This window comes from Protomyctophum parallelum (assembly GCF_964188405.1).
Source record: "Protomyctophum parallelum genome assembly, chromosome: 13".
NCBI lineage: Eukaryota > Metazoa > Chordata > Actinopteri > Myctophiformes > Myctophidae > Protomyctophum > Protomyctophum parallelum.
The window spans coordinates 32,091,411-32,115,631 of NC_139708.1; the positions used below are offsets into that span (position 1 = coordinate 32,091,411).

General features: G+C 43.8%; 2 protein-coding genes across 10 annotated transcripts in view; both read left to right on the plus strand.

The window, feature by feature from the left end:
* sun1b (Sad1 and UNC84 domain containing 1b) overlaps positions 1–2,813 on the plus strand; it is a 41,668-nt gene extending 38,855 nt beyond the window's left edge. For all 9 annotated transcript variants that reach the window (XM_083780166.1, XM_083780162.1, XM_083780163.1 and 6 more), the window contains one exon: positions 219–2,813. In XM_083780166.1, coding sequence (XP_083636292.1) covers positions 219–335 — 117 coding nt within the window. In that variant the 3' untranslated portion in view covers positions 336–2,813. The remainder of the gene's footprint in view (positions 1–218) is intronic.
* A 1,138-nt stretch (positions 2,814–3,951) lies between these two features.
* On the plus strand, positions 3,952–24,221 carry iqck (IQ motif containing K; the record flags this gene model as incomplete). Its single annotated transcript, XM_083779065.1, has 9 exons — positions 3,952–4,055; positions 4,144–4,274; positions 5,012–5,168; positions 6,725–6,822; positions 7,502–7,554; positions 7,798–7,875; positions 8,369–8,453; positions 20,507–20,621; positions 23,944–24,221. Exons 1-9 carry the CDS (start codon positions 3,980–3,982, stop codon positions 24,219–24,221), a joined length of 1,071 nt encoding a protein of 356 aa, XP_083635191.1. The 5' UTR covers positions 3,952–3,979.

Consider the following 24,221-nt stretch of genomic DNA (forward strand, 5'->3'; position numbering starts at 1 on the left):
AGGTCTGCTATTTATTTTTAAATCGAAGAACGACTGACATTTTTAGAATCTGATCTCAGGTCAGAATGGGTTCATCAGATCAGTGTGTGTCCGGCGGAAACCTCGTATGAATCTGATCTCAGGTCAGAATGGGTTAAATGTCGTATAATGTCGGAGTACAGTGTGATATTTGAAGCCCTCGCCAGCATACAGCACTGAGTGTGTCCTCTCTTTCTCAGGAGCAAAACGACAGGGCGTTCCAGATCATTGAAGTGCGGGTGCTGTCTAATTGGGGTCACCCAGAGTACACCTGCCTCTATCGTTTCCGAGTCCACGGAGAACCACGGCCTCAGTGAAGCAGCTCCGTCTAGAACACTCATACAGTACATATCACACTATCTGTACATATAGCTCTGTCTGGACTAATGGAAGGGGAATGGGGGGAAAATGCAGCGACGTCCTTACACGGAAGACTTGGACATGAAAAAGGAGTTGTGGATTTTTTTTAATGGAATGTGGCCAGAGAGAATCATGTTTGTGTTTTTTTTGTACATGGTACCGAGTGGAATGTGGAACAGACTGTTTCGGAATGTCAGGGATCGCGGAGGAGGATTATGATGATGGAGGAAGCTTAAAAAAGCCCCAGTCCCTCTCCTTAAACCGCCTCTTGCACTGAATTGCTCTTCCAGGGGGGCGTCAGGCCCCCAGTGGGTGCAGCTGACAAATCCTTAACCCCTCTTGGCACCTATATACCACTTGGATGTGAGTTTGGAACATTGGACTGAGAGGACAACCGACTGATCTCTCTCATTTACTCATACCATCCGATCATGGTTTGCATTTTTTAATCGCGTGTATTTAATTTAGACTCCTGTTGTGAGTCTATCAGACTTTCAGGATCAAAGCCACAGTACATGATCTTGCCTGTGAAACTGTTGTCCAGGCAACGGCTTCCCTTGTGTTTGTCGAATTTCCCAAAGTGACTTGACTGCTGCTGCTGCTGTTTGGGCAGTCTGCAGGACCAGAAAACACGGCAACAGCTAAAGCCCGATTTCATACTTCAGTCCTGTTCCCGGAGTCGCTTAACGTCAATAGCCGACCCACAAGCTCGCAACGCAGCGCAATGCGTTGTGAGCTTGTAGATCTGCTATTGTCAGTACGTGACACCACACGCAACAAAGTCTAAAATCAAGCCGAAGGATTGCTACCGTTCCCTCGATTCTAACCCATCATGTCTCATGGCACACAAGGCATCATGCATCCACCCACAGCCCGCCTACGCTGTTCTGGAACTGAACACATCGCATATGGACAGGCTTTGAATGTGTTTTCCGGTTGGGGGGGGGGCTCTCATTTTAGCAACACTGCTAAGCTACACTAAAACCACTGACACGAAGCGCACCTGTCCAGAGTTGGTGTTAACAAGTCCAGTATACAGTATATACGTTTAGAAACGTAGGCAAACTTTGTGAGCGGTTATATAGATGGACTCCTAAGATTACATTTAGCCAGAGGCGTATGTACCTTTTACACACTACGGATGTGTAAACTCTTTCCTGCATGTGCCAGTTTGACATGTGAAAGCCCACGCTCCATGTGTGCTCCATAGCACAATGGTGTCGATTGCCGACAAGATCAGCTCTTGTCACCAGGCGGCTCTGTCTTACTACGGAGTACATTAGGCCACCGAATGGACTTTTGGTACACTCTCAGAGTTAACCCATTTAGACCTAAAACCAATCCTGCAAATGCCTTCTAAATCCTAACCTAAGTTTTCTGAAAAACTTAAATGACCTATTTTTATTTTTTAATGAATCATGTTGCTATAGATCGTTGTCGGGTTGAAACCTTGTATGTCCAAAACTCTTCCTTTTTATTATTATTTTATAAACTAATAAAAATAGTGAACAGAGGTGTTCCCAGCTTGAAACTTATAACAACGTATTGGTGTAACACATCTAAATGGGTTAAATTAACACTCAAGGAGTTTTTACAGCGTAGATTTGGGGTATCACTGGGTGTCCGTGGCCTAATGCATGTCAAACTGGTGGTCCTTGAAATGAAATCGTTGAGAATCATTGAATTAGGCTTTAGGCCTGGATCATCTCATCAGTGAAAGGTCAAAGTCTACAGCCAGCCCTGTAGATGCTGTAATTTTTAGATTGTCCTACGTCGTTCTGAAACGATGTGGGACAGCTTCTGTCCCTGTTCCTCTGCAGTCGTAAACGTCCTCGTCACTAGGACTCCCTCTGTTGTTCACACACACCCTGAAGGAATGTAATCTGTATATTTCATTGTTGATAGTTGGTCCTTTTTGATATTTGCTTCTATCAGTGTTGCTTTACAAAAGGGGTGCATCCCGCCATTTGTTATCGTTTTTATTATATATTACTACCACCGTTAACTATGATTTATATTATTACTCATTGTATGCGTATTGTTTTTGTTGTATTTTTGTTTTTGGAGGCGGGATGAGAACATCAAAGGATGCACTGTAAAGACTTACTAAAGAGGTTTGTTGCACAAGTCTAAATCATTTGTGGTTTTAAAAATAAAGGTCTAGTTAACGATTTTGTTTGCAGAGACAAAGAAGTAAAAATGGAATGTAAAAAATCATGGTTGTATTTATTAATAGGACAATTAGTTACCACAATACAGGACTTGGTGCAATGTATATTTTGTCAAATGCTATTCAGTGCGTTTTGGAACCATCTTTGGACAGTAATTTGTATTATTTTATTTTGTCTTTAGATAAATTGTTATTTTTGTTCTGCTGTCATGAGATGGCTTAACTGCTTTGGAAATTATTCCAATAAAGAATTTAATTTTGAGAATTTAGATGAATGTCATATTTTCATAAAACTCTTCTGAGAGTCAAACAAGTGTCTTATATTTTATTCTAGTTAAAATAGTGGCAGCCGCACTTGATTTATAAAGCATTCCATTTGGGTGTAATTAGTGGTTAACTTGGATGAGATATGGCATTATTGCAATTCAGCCCCTGCACTTCTGGAGTGCAGAGGAGACATTTTTATCTTTGCTGTCATCTAGTGGTGAATCTTAGGATGCATACTTTGCAGGCTTTGCTGAATGTCGGACCAATCTAAATGTTTACCATTAGCTTTCTTCACACATGTGTTCATAAAGGTGTTGATGCGCCATCCTGTGAGAGGGTTATCTAATAGTCCAATAAACAGGCTGTACACTTAAAATTATGGATTCACAAGATCTGGCATTTATTGATTGCCCACAATTATCCCAAATTGAATGGTCATGTGATATACATATGAACAGCAAAGACATATATGAAAGCAAATACGACCCGTTACATCACAAATTCAGATTAGATCATATCAGTCCGCAGATCGGTGGGGCCCCGCAAAGCGCAGGCCAGAGGGTTAGTCTGTCCTGGAGAATTCTGACGTGTCACTCTTTTTACCAGCCACTATATAGAAATCCGTCTTGTCCTGAGTGACCTTGCATGCGCACAGCTCGGCTGCACACTCATAAAAGTAATGGTAACTGCTTAAAGGGTCTACTTTCCCCCATCAGTGTCTATCATCTCTGAATTAGATATGCATTGTTTTCATCTTTAAGGCCCTAAATCATATCCTATGAAGTACTGTCTATTTCAAACACAGCATAGTGACTTTATGGCAGAAACTGTCACAATTCCACTCCCCTCCTATCTAAGTATTGAAGTATTTAAACGGTTGATATTCATTGTGCGTTTATCTTTAAGGCTCTAAATCCCTATGAAGCACTGTCTATTTCAAACTGCATGTTTTTACCTGGGAGTGACTCACCTGGTTTTTACCTGGGAGTGATCTCCCACCCACCAACCTATCTAATTATTTGATGTGTGTTCATCTTTAAGGTGATATCTGTGACTGTGATATCTGGCTGGTGAGTGAACCAACAGCGACCTCTTCTGGCCATATTGCTCTCTGCTCTTCTAGCAAACCGTTGAATGTTGTCTTCCTGGGTAAGCAGTGCGTCCATGGCAACTTCAATTGAGCTGAAAATGGCAAAGATCATCGGCGCGAAGAAATCCTTGTGGCAAGAAGTGTGTGAAGGTAAGGCGAACAACTTATATTACCATAAATAAAACGGCTGAACATTGTGATAATGCAATGCTATTGTTGCTATCCTATCACTTTGAAGAGTATGAAGCCGAACAGCCAAGTCCTCCTCCAGACGATTCATGGACAGACTGTGGTTCTGTGAGCACTCAGGTTTCACAGTACAGTGCCAGCAAACACACCCCAGTTTTCTATGGACTGACCACAGCTAAGGTAGGTTTATTATTGCATGATTTAAAACCTCAGTGTTCATGTAACTCTGAGATGGTTGGCTCTCAGAGACGGTAATTGATATCTTTATTGATCATTAAATAGAAACATGTCACATGTAACATACATCAGACAAACCATAATCATCGGATAATGCAAAAAAAAAGATCTATGGAGCGTCCATCTTGGTAACGGGGCCTGTTTACCGCTAGCATTAGCAACCGCAAGCAAATCGCATAATACGTTTAGACGGCTTTCATAATGAATAATAAACGAATACCTCGTCAAAAGTCGTCCTTGGCAGTCTGAGTTCCCCCCCCCCCCCCAGGTATGGCACTTGGCCTTAAATTGGCCTTGGGGACCTCCAGGAGATTGGCTTCACTGGATCTGAGGGAAGCAGATTGGTTGTATGGGCCAGAAAGTAGTTTTTTTTTGGCACTCAGTAGGCGTTCCCGCATAACTTCCGGCCGGGTATGATGATGATGATGATGTCACACACATACTCTCTATTCATTGAGTGCCTTGTAGGTTGTACTTGTAAGCAGGATTGTGTAATGGATTCTTTGTTTGATGGGGAGCCAGTGAAATCCTCATGTGATGGTCATTAGTCTCATCAAGTGTAATGCTTTATTGGGTCGTCCACTCACAGTTAACAGTCTTTGTATTGAGTTGTGCTTGAAATGTACTGTAATTCTGCAAACTTTTAATATATAAATCAATCAATCAATCAATCAATCAAGGTTTTTGTGGATGATAACCCCTTGGAGAGCTTTGACCCTCTGCTTTGCCACCCTGCTCTGGCTGGCCACTCCATCTTGGAAAAACGCCCACCTACAGCTAGTCACAGTCGCCCCCCTGTGGCGGCAGACATCTTGACCCCACCACAACTCCACGAACGTAAGTTTAATTACAGTCTCTGTTAACTTCATCTGTGTATAAAAATGTTAACGGATAACAAACATGTATAACTATGACCAATAATGTACATGCTTTCGTACTCTCGCTTCAAGACCTATTTCTTTACCATTGTTTATAAATGCTGCCAAAACCTAAGAAATGTACAACAAAACACAAATTCTTGAATAGGGTCGTTATACTTTCCTAAATAACAGATCTTGGAGTGGAATAGGCAGTATTATATCATTCATATGAACAGTGGAATAGGCAGTATTATATCATTCATATGAACAGTGGAATAGGCAGTATTATATCATTCATATGAACAGTGGAATAGGCAGTATTATATCAATCATATGAACAGTGGAATAGGCAGTATTATATCATTCATATGAACAGTGGAATAGGCAGTATTATATCATTCATATGAACAGTGGAATAGGCAGTATTATATCATTCATATGAACAGTGGAATAGGCAGTATTATATCATTCATATGAACAGTGGAATAGGCAGTATTATATCATTCATATGAACAGTCAGCTGCATTTCTAGCTTAGGTGGCCATGGTGTGGGCCCTGGGGGGCATGATAATTTACAATTTAGGCATTTAGTAGACTCTCTTAATCCAGAGTGAATTACAGTAAGCAAGAACAACACAAGGTAATACATCAAACGCATAGAAATAGTCATCAAGGATAATAAGTAAGCTAATAACCTAACATCCGTATAACCGTTGAATATCTGTACAATGAGACTATACAGTAAGAACACTTTAGAATGCTATGTCTGCATAATATTCTATCTAAATTACATATTTTAGCCTTTGCATATATGCCTGCAAGGTTGTTGAGCCAGGCTAAGGCAAGTGCTACGGAATTGGGAGTGAGCATGAGAGATCATATAAGGCATGTTTTGATCTCTGCCATCACTTGGAAGGCCTGAATGACAACAGTGTGTATTCCTGCCTGAGTGATGAGCTGACATTACAGGCCAGGTGCCATTAACAAACAGCCCAGCCTAACTAAAAAGGAATCACACCGAATCATTTTGGCTTTAACATAATAAGGAATAAGATAGACATAAGAGCCAGCCTGATCACCCTATTCTTGTTCCTCCGACCCATACACACGCTGACATGCACAAGTATTTTGCTTCTATCCACTTCTATTTCTACCCGTATCTCTCGGCTTGCTGTCATTTGAGCTCAGTTCGTTTACAATTACACTTCACATCATCAGATAAAGCCACAATATATACACCCTTCAGCTGGTGGATACATGAGCACACATGTAAAAACAAGAGTTGATGACATACTGTAGTCATAATTACCGCTGCGTTATTATATCTGCAGAATTGTGGGTGAAATAACTCCTAGTGGGTTGTTGCAACTTGCTGGCTGCAATGCAATGCTATCCCATTGGCTGAGAGGTTGGCTAGAGGCAAAAAGTGTCTGGTTGCCTAGAGATGCCAATCTCAGAAATCTCAGCCAATCAGAAAGATAGGTGACTACGGCAGCCATTGAAATTGTGTGTGTGCGCGCGCGTGCGTTTTAGGTCCGATCACCAGGTATTTGGAGGAGAGTGTGTTTCCAGTGTTGCTGCCTGGGTTGGAAGCCATGTTGAAAGAGGCTGAGCGACAGCAGTGTTTCCAGGTCAGTACTGTCCCCTGTACACATAATGACCGGTCCAACTAACTGTTCCCTGACTGTGCACATGACCGGTCCAACTAACTGTTCCCTGACTGTGCACATGACCGGTCCAACTAACTGTTCCCTGACTGTGCACATGACCGGTCCAACTAACTGTTCCCTGACTGTGCACATGACCGGTCCAACTAACTGTTCCCTGACTGTGCACATGACCGGTCCAACTAACTGTTCCCTGACTGTGCACATGACCGGTCCAACTAACTGTTCCCTGACTGTGCACATGACCGGTCCAACTAACTGTTCCCTGACTGTGCACATGACCGGTCCAACTAACTGTTCCCTGTGCACATGGCCTGTCCAACTAACGAAATGACTGACTGACTGACTGACTGACTGACTGACCCACTGTGTTGCTGCAGAATAAAACACTCCTATTGTTGTGTAATTTATATTACATTCAGATCAGAATGCCTACTAATTGTCTGTTTGTTGTCTAGTCAATCACTTTTACTATTAGTAAAAGTAAGTAAAAAAAAGAAAAGAAGAGAACCGTATAGTATACACAGTAATCACAGTTAATCTCAGTTAAGGCTGTAATTTGTTCTATTAGATCAAACACTGAACACTATTGAATTGTTGCATATTGCAGTGCTTTGAATACTTTCCTTCTGGTTTCACTCAGAGGAGAAGAACAGCATTCAACCCATGTGATTTCCTTACCGAGTGGTTGTACAAGTAAGTCCTGCACTTCTTTTAAATCACCAATGTACCCGCGTGGGCCGATGTTCTTCAGAGCTTGAAATATCTGCTTACTGCTAAATCATTGTTTGAAATATAAAATTATTATCAGAGGTATCCATGGAAGAAAACTTGTGTTACCAGTTATATTCGTAATTTAACATTTTTCACAACCCAGTATTGGAATCAATATCTGATCCAAAAACCTCTATTGTTGTGTTGTCTTTATTCATCCCATAGCCACAGCTCCCACAGGAAAGGGCAGAGCCCTGTGGAACTCCAGGACATCCCTTTTGTCAAGCACTGGCTCACTGTACAGTAAGTGACAAGAATATGTATAGTGTAGTCTCTAAATGGAAGACCTGTGCATGCATGCAAATAGCAAATGTATGTGTGGATGCTATGTGTACACAAACAGACACACACACACACACACACACACACACACACACACACACACACACACACACACACACACACACACACACACACACACACACACACACACACACACACACACACACACACACACACACACACACACACACACACACACACACACACACACACACACACACACACACACACACACACACACGACAGACAGACAGACAGACAGACAGACAGACACGCTATCGACCATATTCAAATGCCCACCAAGTACTCTGCAAGATATGATGTGAATATGGTCAGTGCCGCATGAGTTGGTTGACACTGGCTTGTTCCCTAAACTGCAGCTGTATTTTATGTCCTTATGAAGTCACTTATCGTCCATCTCTCTGGTCACATGTCTCTCCTTGTCTCTCCACAGTCCCAGGCCTCCCATCCCTCTATCTCTGTTACTGACCGAGGAGGAGGCTGCTCTTCTTATCCAGGCGTTCTGGAGGGGATACAAGGTAGGCTGGACATGGTCAATAACAAGAGTCAGACACTGGGTTCACATTTTGGTCATTAAAAAAAAAGAAAAAAAAAGGAGCTGTTGCAGATCAGCTATTTTCAGTATTTGTGAAAACAAGGTCATAGGTCAGTGAAAACGATGATTAATCCTTTCCAATTCTTTGGGAGAATGATGCTAAAACATTATAACGACCTGTTTCAGTTCACATATACAATTTAGTCGGTCAAACTGTCCAGAATCTACTCATCCGATATGGAGTGTTACATTATGTGCAGGGGCTGACAGTTCACAGTACAATCAGTGATGCACGTTCAGTGTTGGCCAACAGTGACGTCTCTGTAACAGGCTCACTGCATAATCCCTGTTGGGTTGGAAAAGCTCTTTTTTCTCCCCCGCTTGGCATGCATTTTAATTTGATGGTTTTTTTTATGTCATCAGTAATGCTGAGCTTAATTCCTTCCTGAGTGGGTGTTATGGAATGAAGCACTCTGTACTGTGATATAAGTATTATGTATACTGTACAGTGTACACGCACGCACGCACAAACACACACACACACACACACACACACACACACACACACGTGACACACCCCAACAGGGGCTATATCATTGGCCTTTCCCACAGGCACACTTACAACAGATGCACCAAACCAAAATGTAGGGAAGGGTGTAGTGTTTTATCACAGAACAAATGTTTGTTGAATGTTGTCTATTCTCTATCATCTCCTATCCACCCTCCTCAAGGAAAATGTGTAGATCACACAAAGCTTCTACTGAGCAAAGAACGCCTGCTGGAGCAACATGAAGGATGATGTTCCTTTCAACTGATCAGAAAATTCTAATAGTGTAGTATACTATACAGCATGTGAGCTTATTCTTCCAACAGTGGGCAACATTTCATCTTCATAGGAGAATAGTGTAGAGGCAAAACGGTCCCAGTGTCTACCACGAGAGAGCAGTGTTGAGCCAGCTGTTTGGCTTCCCCACAGTGTTTACTCTGGACTGAGGTTCACAACATGATGACAACCATGGCATCACAGCCTCACAACACTGGGGATTTGGGGGTGGGGGGGTGGGGGGGTGACTGGGAGGCTGCGGTTTCATAAACCTCAGAGTATGTTTGTACTATTTTTGGATGGACGGGTCGGGTGGATATAGAAGCATAGATTAATGGAAGGGAAGCGGAAATGAATTGAGTGTAGAGAGGGAGAGAGAGGAGGCTTAGATTTTTAGGATGCAAGAGAAATACCACCTCATACTAACTGTATGAGTGTCGAGGTAGAGGTGACTCTAGGGAGGGAGAGAAATACCGCCTTAACTCTGTTTGAATGCACTGTAGCTGTAGAGGTGACTCTACAGAGAGAGAGAGAGAGAGAGAGAGACATTGGGGAGGTTATGTATTCATCTGGGGCTCAGGAACACGGTCAGAGACCAGGGTTGAGGATCACTGATGCAGGGTACAGCCTGCATCAGTGGCCCGTCGTCATAACGGGGTAGGCTGAAGGATATTTTGGATAGGGACTGAGTCACTGGGCTGTGTGTCACTGCTGCTCTGTTACTGTGCTGGCTGTAAACACACCGTAACAGTAACAGCCCGCTGAGCCCAGGACAACAGACCCACGGACACACACACACACACACACACACACACACACACACACACACACACACACACACACACACACACACACACACACACACACACACACACACACACAGTCACACACACACACACACACACACACACACTGCTCCCATTTCTCTCTCTGGTATGTATACGTAAACGTGTGGCTGTTTGTGACTCAACAGCTTGTGGATTGTGCGTTTACATCAATAAATGTTTTCCTCAGTCTGTTCCTACTCTCTCACCTCCTACTGTCAATCCATCCATCACACTCTCCCCATGTTCTCTTCTCTTCTGTTTGCATTTTTTTTTTTTTTTTTTTTTATCTTTTACTGTTTCCTCTCTCCATCTCTCTCTTGTTCCGTCTCTGTTGTTATGTAACCTGCCTGACGCAGCGCCGACTGCAGTGTGTGTGTGTGTGTGTGTGTGTGTGTGTGTGTGTGTGTGTGTGTGTGTGTGTGTGTGTGTGTGTGTGTGTGTGTGTGTGTGTGTGTGTGTGTGTGTGTGTGTGTGTGTGTGTGTGTGTGTGTGTGTGCGTGCGTGCGTGCGTGCGTGCGTGCGTGCGTGCGTGTGCGAGAGAGAGAGAGAGAGAGAGAGAGTATAAGATAAATCGAGACCAAGAGGGATCAGAGGGAGGGAGTGTTTTGTAGCAAGGGGCTGTTTTTCTCCATGCCTTATTCAGCTCTGTCAGTGCAATGTGTTGTGGGCTAAAGATGAGCCAAAAAGGAAACACAGGCTGCACCCGAGTCCACATCGCTGACCCAGACAACACTATTGTCTACTGCCTCACTATCATAGCAGAGAGAGAGAGAGAGACAGACACACACACTAGATACTAGATCTAAACATATTACATAATCTCCTTTACACTCCTTATCCTAGTTATAATCCACACACACACACGCACACACAGCACTGATCTCGAATCTCGATACAACCATTCAGACCATTCTAGTCCAGTTGTGCTGAGGTATGGTAGTGCTGTAGCAGTGTAATAAATAGGGCATCCAATTAAGATATCGATGGGAGTTTTTAGACTTGCTGCTGGGAAGAGAGTGGGAGGCTTAGATTGAACTACAAACCCTGGTACGCTTATTTTAACATTTTCTAAGCCTAAATCTTTAAAAATTTCTAAATCGTAAATGTGAGTTGTGAGATCTGCAGTTCTTCTGCCTACACATAAACCATGTATTAGCGAATAGGGGAAGGGAATCAACATCACGTGATTCCTTGTTTGACCCGGCAAAAACGTGGATGTGTTATTGTGTGGTTATTGGCATAAACGTGGAAAGTTTCGAATATTTTGAGGTCCGGTTTTCATTTTGCACAAGATTGGTGGTTGTTGCAATTACCTCCACTATAATAGTTCGCCATATTATGTTGCACTATGCTGAAATAAACTCATAAAATATAACGACGTGTATGTTCCGTAATGCATTTCCAAAGGTAAGCTGTGTGTGTTGTTTACTTTTACCCCATAAAGGATGGAATGGCGGATTCAGCCATGCCCCGAAATACCTGTACTGTATGTGTGTCTCAAAGATTAGGGATGCTAGGGTGCATATCTAACGAGGTTGCAAACAATTTATAGTTTTGCAGTTTGTTAGACAGCAGGGAGTCAATGATGTATGCTGGCCCTAACCCGTTGAGAGATTTATACAGCAGTAGAATGACCTTAAAATCGACTCTGGAAGACAAAGGGAGACGGTGAATCTCCAGTCTAGATGAGACTGGAGTGATGTGTTCACTTACCTTTCACCAGACGTTTTAAGTAGTCATGTAAGAAATGCATTGCAGTAGTGCTACTTGAGATGAAAGCTTGAATTTGTTTTTGGAGTGGTAGTTCTTTGGCAATATTAGATGAAATAATGCTATTTTGGACACTTTGTATGGGACATCAAACTCAAATCAGAGTCTAAAATAACAACTAGGCTTGTTATTTCTGCTTTGATTTGTTACTTGGTTTTTGTTTTTCTTCTTCCTTTGAGTTTGAGCCCTTTGGGGCCAACTAAAATGATTTTTGTCTTCCTCATTTAATTTGAGAAAGTTATTACTCATCCATTTATTCTAACTACATCACCTAGTCCTAGTGGAAGCATTTAGTTAGAACAGCAAAGGCCGCAAAACATAATACTTTATGAGCATCGACACACAAGTCTTACTAACTACAGTATCTTAGTCAGGGCAAGTATCTTGCTTCGAAAGAGGAGGTTTGATAATATGGATCTGTAATTGCGTAGAACTCCATTTCTAATTAGACTTCTCCAGAAGATATATATAATATATTCATGATGTTGTTGTTTGAAATACTATTAAAGAGCTTCTTAACGAGTAAAATTGGATCAAGACGGTGTGGAAAATTTGCTCATAGCTACAACCCTGCAAAGTTTGAGATGCTGGTGAATTTTCTCATTGTTTCCTGTAGAGATATGGCCCGGAAGAAGACCAAGTGGGGAAGAAAGACATAGAAAATCTGTCTTGAGAGTTTAGGTCATAGTGCTGAAAATCTAGAAATACCCCACTTATGAAGCACGTTTATTGTTATTGGTGAAGCATTCGTAAAGATTGCTATTTCCATTTGGCCGAAGGAAACATACATACAGTGTACTGTAGACCATCGGTGCACTAGACTAGTTAACATGGACACAACATGCATACAGTGTACTGTAGACTATCGGTGCACTAGACTAGTTAACATGGACACAACATGCATACAGTGTACTGTAGACTATCGGTGCAGTAGACAAGTTAACATGGACACAACATGCATACAGTGTACTGTAGACTATCGGTGCACTAGACTAGTTAACATGGACACAACATGCATACAGTGTACTGTAGACTATCGGTGCACTAGACTAGTTAACATGGACACAACATGCATACAGTGTACTGTAGACTATCGGTGCAGTAGACTAGTTAACATGGACACAACATGCATCCAGCCCCTGTCCTTTGGCCTCACCAAGGAACACCACATTGTGATTTGTGTGGCTTCGTTCAGAAACTGCACACAGTAACAATCGATAGCTAAACACTAAACAGTGGACTTATCTTATCTTATAGTTATCTTATCATAGTTTTTCAGAGTGGAGTCTCACAAGTCCTACCTGTCTGAGGAGGGATACTGGTGTATAGGCTTACTCTTTGTTGAAAAGTGGGGCATTGTTGAGAGTATTCTCCAGCCTGTACAGAAGACAGAGAATTAAGGATTCAGACAGAGTTTATCAACATTCATTTGCCAGGAAATTTGACCCATTTCTGTACTATCCTGCCAACCGAGCCATATAAAATACAAGAGCATGTGAAAGTGCCCACACAATCTTTTACACACACACACGCACACACACACACACACACACACACACGCATGCGTGCACAGAGAGCGAGCAGGGGAACTGGGTCTGTGATTCCAGCTGAATGGTCTTGGGAATGCCCTAGTTGGTCCCCTTTGTTGGCCGTGGTGTGATCTGAGATGATTTGACCACTGTACAGTCAGCGATGGACCATGTGCAGTGGCACCAATGTTGATGTAGCACAGACTCTCAGGAGTCAGGACATATACAGTGGCCCAGGGCGTTACTTAGATGTAGCACAGACACTCAGGAGTCAGGACATGCAGTGGCCCAGGGCGTTACTTAGATGTAGCACAGACACTCAGGAGTCAGGACATGCAGTGGCCCAGGGCGTTACTTAGCCCTAATATCCCCTACCCATACCCCGATTCCTGTATTTGATATATTGCAGAGGACTGAGGCCTACACATGCAGGATAGCCATATAATATCCACTGCTACAGTATATGCCCATGCTCCTGAGAAAATCCACCCTATAAAGCAGAATGGATTATTATGTAATGGCTATTACACCGTTGTACTGTTAAATCAATATCTACAAACATACACACTGATGTCCCTACGCTGGAAATCACGTGTAGCATCATGACCTGTTTGAGATGCATCCAAATCTTTGTTTTCTTTTTAACCATATAGAACGCTAGCATCCCTATTCTGTTCATGTCATAAAAGGCAAATATTCGGTGAACATAGGCCAGCACCAAAATAGCCAATTGGTCCAACACTTTGGATCTGCAAGCACATCATGGGCTGTTTTGGTGTAGAGGTAAAAAGGAAGGGGCCAGTATACAATTTACAATTTAGCAGTCGCTCCTAATCCTGAGCAATGTACAGTAAGCCAGATAAACACAAGGTAATAGTAATACACAGTGATGTAATGGTGATTTCTCTTTTGGTGGTACGGCATTTTAATGACGTCATGTGCATGCGGTGACGTAGACTCTGTGGGGGCGACGGGGCATGAGGAATTAGACATGAATATATTCGCTTTAAACACGCTCTGTTTATAATCTAAACACTGACACGTTTAAAAAGTGTTACAAATAAGTGTTTAGAACCTAAACCGCTTGGGTTTAGTGTGAAACGGGGAAAAAAAAGACGTCGGGCATGAAAGGGACACAGACATAATATCTGGGTGGGGCATAATTTCCAACTTGCATCATTCCAAGTAGGCCAGTGCCCAACGGGCACCGCCGTAGAGGCCCCACGGGCACCTCTCTAGTTATTATCAAAGATGACTACAAACAGGTGAAGACTATAGCAAAACAACTACACTCTGCTCTCATAAGCACACAGGCGTGCGCGCACACATACAAACACACACACATGAAGTCGCGCTCCCTGTGCTAGACTGCTCTCAGTCAGACAAAAAAATAACGAAACTTCGCCCCCGCTAACTACCTGAGCTAATAGACATAGACATGCTTAAAAATGCTGGACGCTAATGTTTTTGTTATTTCTTTCTCCACTCTTATCCTTTTTGGACTGGAGGGGGGAGGGGGGGTGGCATGTTAATGGCATGATGGTTTTTTGATGGTACGGTTGGTTTGATCCCTGGGTCGTGGAGCGGTTTCCAAATGTAAATGCAGTAAGGAATATCAGATATCATTGATGGCGATAAAAATGCAAACAGGGACATAGGGTGACGTTTCTGCCTGACACGGACAAAATGCACATGCAGAAGGAAAAATGCACAAGGGGGAAAAGGCAACACAAACACAAACGCACACATTTCGCAACCTTCATTTCCATCTCTATTGTATCTCCCATCTGCACAAAGGCTGTTGCAGTGTTCCGACACCCACTAAATTATCTATTGTGGCCCTGATCCAATAGCCTTATCCTCCATACTCTTTAAAATACTGAGTGTTAATTTGACTCTGAGGGGGTTCAAACGGAATCAAATGGACCCATAAGGGTCCATTTGATTCGTTTGTCCATTTGATTCAGGACTTTAATGTGTACCGCAGCCCCCTTTCAACAGGCTGCGCGTTATATAACGGCCCCACTTTTAGGCATAACACTAAACACTAGCGACAGTAAAGGCTAGCGCTGCTACCACAAAAGGAGGGACTGGGGGATGAAAAAAAGTTGGAGGCGAGCGGAGAGAATTAAGGAGGCGGAGGGGGGGGGGGGGGGGGGGAGAGAACAGGAGAAGGAGGGGGTGAGAGGTGCAGAAGAATGGAGACCTGCAGGGAAGGAGGCAGGCGGTGGGTCCTAGGGAAGGAAAGGAAGGAGAAGGCACGATTTAAGATGAGAGGAAAGAGAGAGAGAATTGTTGTTCTGGATGTATTCTATTCTATTCATTCACAACCTCTAACCAACAGTGGCCCAACCCTTTCTCTCTCTCTCTCTCTCTCTCTCACACACACACATGCACACACATGCACACATGCACGCACACGCATGCATGAACGCATGCACGCACACGCATGCATGAACGCATGCACGCACGCACACACACACACACACACACACACACACACACACTTTACACACACAGGGAAAGTACAAATATTTTAGGTGCAGTAAAGGTTACATTCACAAACTCATGCATATGTCCTCATGATACAACACGCATATCACTCAGCACTCCCATGGGCACAAGTAGCGGCGGCTTCGCCATATATGGCAACAGAGATGGCACAATACTTTGCCAGCATTTCTGCTTCGTCTTTGGGCATTCCAAGTTGTCAAAACCCTCCACCAACCAGTCCGTGGACTGTGGGTATGTGTCCTATACAGGCTGGGTCACCAGAGAGAACACAGTTCTTAGCCTTGCACTGCTGCTTGCTGTTAAAGCGCTATCTGTCATTGTTGTCATGGGCCTGGAAGTCCATCCATTTCTATTCCGATAGATTCCACCGGGGGATAGTGCCTTCTTGTATGCAAGCTATAGTCCACAGAGGTTGCAAATGCATCCACTGTACCTACTACATTGACTACCAGTATGTAATGGTAGCTACACATTACATCTGTCCTCTCTGGTACCTTTTCTGACACCTCCCGCTTAAAACCCCAAAAGCCAGAAGGATGGTGAGGCCGTGCTTTCACGGTCTGTACTCATACTGAAAGTCTATCAAGCGGGCTATTGCCCTTCTGGGAGGTTTCTGCCCTCCCTGAGCCCGCCTTAGGACACCTGCGTTACCGTTTGACAAGTGTACACCTGTAGGCACACACACACACACACACACACACACACACACACACACACACACACACACACACACACATAGAGGTAGGGCAGTCGATGGAAAGAGAGCAGGGCTTTCTTCCAAGAAACTACAAAACAACAGAAACAACCCAGTGACTGGACAGATATAAAGTATTCAGACAGAGTTTATGAACATTCATCTGCCAGGAAGTTTGACCCATTTATGTAGGACTACTACCCTGCCAACTGAGCCATATAAAATACAAGAGCATGTGAAAGTGCCCACATGCACTTTTACACACACACACACACACACACACACACACACGCACACACACACACACACACACACACACACACACACACACACACACACACACACACACACACACACACACACACACACACACACATGCGTGATTAAGCAATCTCCAGCCAGGTGTGGTATGTAGGTTTGTGCCCCATCTGCTCTACACAATAAACTCTACCCACAGTAAAATCCTCAGTCTTAATGTATCCATTTGTAACTCTAAAAGTGTACAAATATGGAACCAAATGGACTCGTAAACCTTGCGGGTCCATTTGGTTCCATATACGTCACAGATTGCGTGACTGTGTGTGCTCTTTGCCGCAGTGGGATTTGGACCACTGTTAATTAATTAGGACAGCAATTTAAAGGCAATACTGTTGACTATTGATTGACCTGCTGCACGATTACAGTATCGATGAATGTTTATTGGCATTTACTGTATGCACGTCTGTACATGTGCTGCTCGGGCACATGTAACATTGCCGCATATCCTGAATGGCTGAATGAATGTGTATAAGGTGATGTACATTGCTAGTCATAATAGTATTGTTAATTTGTCAGATAAGGCCATATAAATCCATATGTGTCATTGTCTGTCAAAATCTACAAGAATGCATGTGCTTTAACTACCGTGTTCAAACAGTGAAATAGTGAATATGATGCCTTTTCAGATGTTCCAGCTAATTTGTTGTTCATGACGACAGTAGACAAGTCACTAGGGCTGGGGCGGTATGGGATTTTTATTACCGCGGTTATTGCCGGCCCCCAAAAAAATAAAAATATATATATTATTATTTTTTCGGGGGGAATAATAAGAGGGCTAACTAGAAAAAGTCCCCTTCCGGGCACAGGTCTCCACCAGGTTATCCACAGATCCGTGCAGTTAGAGGTAAAAACACTTTTCGGCCAGTTATAGCGCCACCTTGAGGCTGAGTTGAAATTGTTCATGTGGCATTTCGTCCTCGGCCTAGTGGGAATGTGGGTGCACAATTTCACGGAAATCACGCGATGTGTTCATGATTTGCAGCATTTTGTTTGAAACTGAGAACTCCTGTGAACTTTGGAAGCCAATCTTAACCAATCAGGATGGAGTCTGATAAATCTGAAAGACCCGTTTCGTTGAATGGCTCTAGAGAGACTGTGTACCAATTTGCGTGATGTTTGGACAAAATCTGTAGGTGTACTGTGCAAAAACTTGTTTTGCACAAAGCGGCCTCCTGGTGGCGCTATAATAGGCCGTTCTGGAAAGTTTGGGGCAGAGGTTCATCGTTGGCATCCAGGGAGTGTGTGTGCAAAATTTGGCATCGACCGGGTTAACGGTGGCCGAGATTAGCTGTTCACGGACACACGGACGGACGGACGGACGGACACACGGACGGACGGAGTGCAAAACATACTCTCCCCACATGCCTTCGGCCTGGTGGAGACAATAAAAGTTACAGGTATGGTGTGTGCGATATTAATTGTGAGATTACCATAATGACGGTAATCATTAAAGGACCACTTTTGAACCTATCTTCATATAATAGGTCCTCACTAATAGTCATGATAAAATGGCACGTTTCTTTCTACTCGGTCTGTGTCACATAGGAGGCCTAATCTAATTGAATACCCCTGCCATAAAGCATTACACTTGTTTACAAGAGGGTCCACCATTTTCAATTCATCATATCATTTTGTACACTATGCACTTCTATAAAGCCAAAAACAGGAAATCATCATAAAGGAGGTAAAAAGGGGGAAAACGTATACAGTGAGGGGGGAAAGGGGTGGGTGGAGTCAAGGGATTTACATCTTAATGACAGTTGGTAGGGCGTTCCACATTTTTGTGGCATAGGAGTGAAATGAATTTAGGTGGACCCTCTTGTAAACAAGTGTCCACTCACAGTTAACAGTCTTTGTATTGAGTTGTGCTTGAAATGTAGTGTAATTCTGCAAACTGTTAATACATATTTTAATCAATCAATCAATCCTTGTTTGTGCCGAATCTGGGTTGCACATGGTTTTTTGAACTCCCTCTGGTGTTGTTGTGTTGCTGGCATGATTAGACTGACTGAGCGTCACTGTTTATTATGATACACTTTTCATTTCATAAAAAAAAAAAAAAAAAAGATCATAAAAAAAAAAAAGAAGTGGGACCCACGTTCAACCGTGTTCTGCCTTACCATTCAGTCCTATAGAGCGCCGAAGTCCTGACGTCACTCGCTCGTCCCCTCGATTCCCCTGGTTCATGGAAGTAATTTCTCTACGGAGAATAACATGGGCTCATCTTAAAATCGTTTGATATAAGCGTTGTGGTCCAAAAATGAACAAGCTGTCTCTGCGTTATTGTCAGGGAGGTGTCTCTTTTTTTTTTTAAGATATTGTTTTTGCGGCTTACGCCTTTTATTGATTTTTTTTTTAAGGGACAGATAGTAGGCTGACAGGAAACGGGAGAGAGATGGGGGGATGACATGCGGTAAAGGCCGTGTCGGGTTCGGGAGTCGAACCCGCGGCACACCGCGACTGGATCACCAGTCCGGTGCCCAGACCGTTACGCTACGGCCTGGGCCAGGGAGGTGTCTCTGTATCGTTTGCGACAGTCAGTCACTCATATATGATAATTTATAATTTAGTAACAATAGCGTTTTCTCTCAGTCAGTTGATTCTTCATATCCATATGAGTGGCCTGGATGATTTGTTTATTTTTCAGACAGTTATTATATGAGGCGATCTAAAATCCCCCCTAAATAAAAAGTACATGGATTTGCGCCCTCTACCGATATTGACGTCAGACAATATCTCAAGGATGCTATTATGTAGGATGCTATTATGCAAAATTCGCCTCAGTGTCTACGATAATTGCCACTCACCATATGGAGGAGCCGCTGCCTCCTTTATCTGTGAACTGAGAATGAAAACGTAACCACCGCAACTACGACGGTGGTTAGTAAAAAACAACTACCGCGGTGGTTAGTAAAAAACAACTACCGCGGTGGTTAGTAAAAAACAACTACCGCGGTGGTTAGTAAAAAACAACTACCGCGGTGGTTAGTAAAAAACAACTACGACGGTGGTTAGTAAAAAACAACTACCGCGGTGGTTAGTAAAAAACAACTACCGCGGTGGTTAGTAAAAAACAACTACCGCGGTGGTTAGTAAAAAACAGAGAGATGTGCTGGGGTGAGCGGTGAGTCACTTATCACCGCGACTCACTGACGCCATGTTTTCGTTTTCCCAGCAACCACCGCAGTGAGTAGTTTAACACCTAAAAGCTGGACTATGGGTCACCCTTTAGTGTTATTGTATTTATTTATTTGGAGGATAAGCCCCTTGAGATGGGTCATCTCGTTTTCGAGGGGGTCCTCAGTGCTCACATGTCAACTCAAATAAAGATATTAAGAGTGTGTGTGTATGTGTGTGTGTGTGTGTGTGTGTGTGTGTGTGTGTGTGTGTGTGTGTGTGTGTGTGTGTGTGTGTGTGTGTGTGTGTGTGTGTGTGTGTGTGTGTGTGTGTGTGTGTGTGTGTGTGTGTGTGTGTGTGTGCTTGTGTGTGTACGACTGTGTGTGCGTGTGCGCGCTTGCCTGCCTGCCTGTGTGTGTGTGTTCGTGCACGTATGTTATGCAGGTCAGAGGTCGTCCAGATGTGCAAGAGTTGCGCCAGTGGCAGAGAGAGCTGAGAGAGGATAACCGGGACATTAGCGAGAAGGACCAGGAGTTCTGGGCTCAACAAGATAGCAGAGGTACACACACACACACACACATGCTGGGGACTATCAGTGAATGCAGGTCTGGAACCTCCTCCCATGGTTCACAAGTAGCTCCTGATAATGACAGGAATTCAGATTTCAGATTTTTGAGCGGTGCACACCGCTCCAATGACTGGCCGCGTGTCTCCCTATATGTATGTCTGTTTGGAGTAGGAACAGCTGCAATACCTATAACTTCAAGTAGCGCTGTTGAGCTTCACACTGTGCTCTATAACTATTACAATTGTACTGTACAGAACAGAACTGTACAGTACAGAACTGTACAGTGAGTACAGTACAGTTCAGTGGTGCTTACCGAAAGGTCTATTATAGTTGCACCGCTCAGTTCACATGGGTGTGATTTTATTGAAGGGATAGCCCCCCCTGAGATGTAGCATCTCATTTTCAAGGGGGACCCATAACATGAATAACATAATACATATACAGTAGAAACATACAGCACACAGATTCAGACACAGATAGTATAGGCTACATATATACACAGATGACAGATATCTTGCTCATCCTCTTCCACCCACCTCACCAACCACCACCATCAGCTGTTAAACAACAGAGGAAAGAAGGGCACAGCGCAAATACATCAGTGTATATCATGTATATGTCATTGCTGGTCAGTTTAGAAGCGTAAACAAGGTGAGTCAAGATGTGAAATGTAGGGATGTCCTAAAGCGACTGAAGGATGAAATAGATCTAAGAGATGGAGGAAGATTATTTCAGATTCGGATTGGACTTTGTAGCAGAAAGACCTCCGTCCAACCGCATTAGAGCTTTTTGGTATTTTAAACTAAGGATATTGCAGATGTCAGTCTAAGTGGATATGACGAAGTAGACTGGGCCAAATACAGCTGCTTTAAGTAAGAAGGGCACCTAAAGGATGACAATCATGACAGCATATAGGCGGCAGCCACGGCACCCACACATGTACTGTATATATACACACACATGTACTATATACACACACATGAAACATGCATTCAACTAATACCCATGCCTGTGTGTGCAAACAGCACACACACACACACACACACACAGCCCCATACAGCTGCAGCATCAGTGTATTCATTCCACCCAGCAGGGCTTTGAAGTGAAGGGCTCTAGATGAGGATGCAGAGAGCTGACAGAGAGAGAGAGAGAGAGAGAGAGAGAATGAGAGAGAGAAGATGGCAAGTGAAGAAGAGAAAGGATATGTCTTCAGGGCTCAGGGTCTCTTATCGCAGATGTGTGTGTGTGTGTGTGTGTGTGTGTGTGTGTGTGTGTGTGTGTGCGTGTGTGCGTGTGCGCGTGTGCGTGCGTGCGTGCGTGTGTGTGCGGGGGGGCAGTCAGACAGATATTTTGTGAAGCCACTAAGGAAATCGTAGTTCATATAATGGCCTGTTGTGGCGCTGTCATTGGACCCAGAAAAACCCATAGCCCCATAGAAGTCCATGTATTTGGGCCCAACTTCACCTAGATTGTATTACCTTAATAAACATGGTCATGAATACTTTCTGCTTCCAGTCACTAGTTTAAAGTCTCATTTCTAATGTCATAATATTCTTTTTGGAAAATGATGGTCCCATTAACGGAGCCAGCCAATGGCAGCTGGGCCAAAACGGATCTAGAAAGATGGCGACTTACAGTGCAGGAATAACAGGCTTCATTTTACGTCCATGTTAGACCCGGGGAACGCTTTGTCCATATTTTTTACAGTCTATGGCGCGCACGTGTGGGGGAGAGAGAGAGAGAGAGACGGATGGGGGGCAGTGGGCATATCTGAAGCAAAAGAGATGAAGGCCAGAGAATACAGATAAACAAAGAGAAAGATATAAAATGGCGGGTGTGTGTGTGTGTGATGCATTCCACACTACAAAGACAGTGACAGTGGAACACAGTATCAGGGCAGTTATACATTCTTACAATAGATGAGCCAGCTAACTGCTGCTATACTGACAAATCCATAGTGTTCATTTGACACTCGTGCACAAATGGAACCAAATGGACCTGTACGGTCATGTTTCCTTTCATTGGTACACTATCAGACTTACAAATGGAACCAAATGGACCTGTACGAGTCTGTTTCCTCTCATTGGTACACTATCAGACTTACAAATGGATACATTAACTGGGATCCATTTGACTGCTACAGTAGGTTACCACGAGCCGGAGAGAGAGAAAGGAGAGGGATGGGACGAGAAAGGCAGAGAGAGAGAGAGAGAGAGAGAGAGAGAGAGAGACTTTGCTGGTGCATTGATGCTGAAGTTGCAGTTTGTTTGCTGGTTTCGCCTGTTGTTTTGGGTGTAATGAAGCGGGCACAGTCCCCGCCACAGAGGGCGAGAGACATATGACTCATACAGAGAGAGAGAGAGAGGGAGAGAGAGGGGGGGGAGGGATTAGTGAATGAAATGTAGATGCATGAAATAGTTTATACACTGTAGTGTTAATTTAAGTCTGAGAGTGTACAAATAGACCCTGTTCTGCTCCATCTGCGCTGTCAAAGTCTAATGAGCACTCAGGATTTTACTGTGTACTGTATCCACGTTCTTTAACCGGATCCCCCTAACAGCTGCACTGATCTGGGGGGGGGGGTGACCATACGATACCCACCATTACATATTTCACAGTCTGAAAAGGAATCAGTGAGCGAAGAGAAAAACAATAATGTCAGAGGAAGCAAACCGGCCGCCTCCCATGCAGAGACGGAGGTGGCGATATCTCCTCCAGGTCAAACGTTCAGGGCTCCATGGACAGGTGCAGCTTTCAGCTCCTCATGAATCATCGTCCGGCCTGTCCTTGACTCTAGTTGGCCGCGTCGGCGTTTAACGTCAGTCCCTCAGCTTCGTGAGTGAGGAGGACCCCCAATGGGCCCCCATCATTACCTTGTAAAAACTAAAAGTCTAAACGAGTTCCACTGGCACCATTTGCAATCTGCTTACACAGATTTTCCAGATTGAAATATCAGGAGTAATTGCCCACATTAACCCTGGTGTCTATATTTTGTTCTCTGAAATAGCCTAGGCCTGCAGTATTTATAATTGAAAAATAGCCAAGTTTGTAGACCGGCTATTTTCAGCGCACAACACCGTCATACATCAAAGTATAAATCTGGCTTAAATGCTCAACTGGTCAAATATACTGTGGCAGCCAGTTCACTTTGGCCATGATGTCAAAGGCCATTGTTTCATTCGGGGGAGTTGACAATAGGTCGGCACAATAGCCTTGCAGCTGCCACAGGCAGCGAGCACATGACATAATGACTGAGTGAAACATGGTTTGTTGACATTTTGTTCGGGATGTTGCTGTTTGTTTTTGTCTCCAGTGAGCTCGGCCGCCACAGATCTTCCGGAAACCCCTGAACCCACAAACTCAGGCGTCTTCATCCAGGTTGTCTCGCCGAGCCCGCAGAGTGCGGTGGTACATACCCCGAACGCCCTTATGACCCCGGAGAGCATTGAGTCACTGAACCCCAGCCTGCACAGCATACAGGGAATGACCTCCACACCGTCACTAACCAGCTCTCTGACCGTGCCCGAGAACGGAGGCCTGTCCCCGGCCGCAATGTCTCCGTCTCTGCTTGGCGCTCACCACCTCTACTAA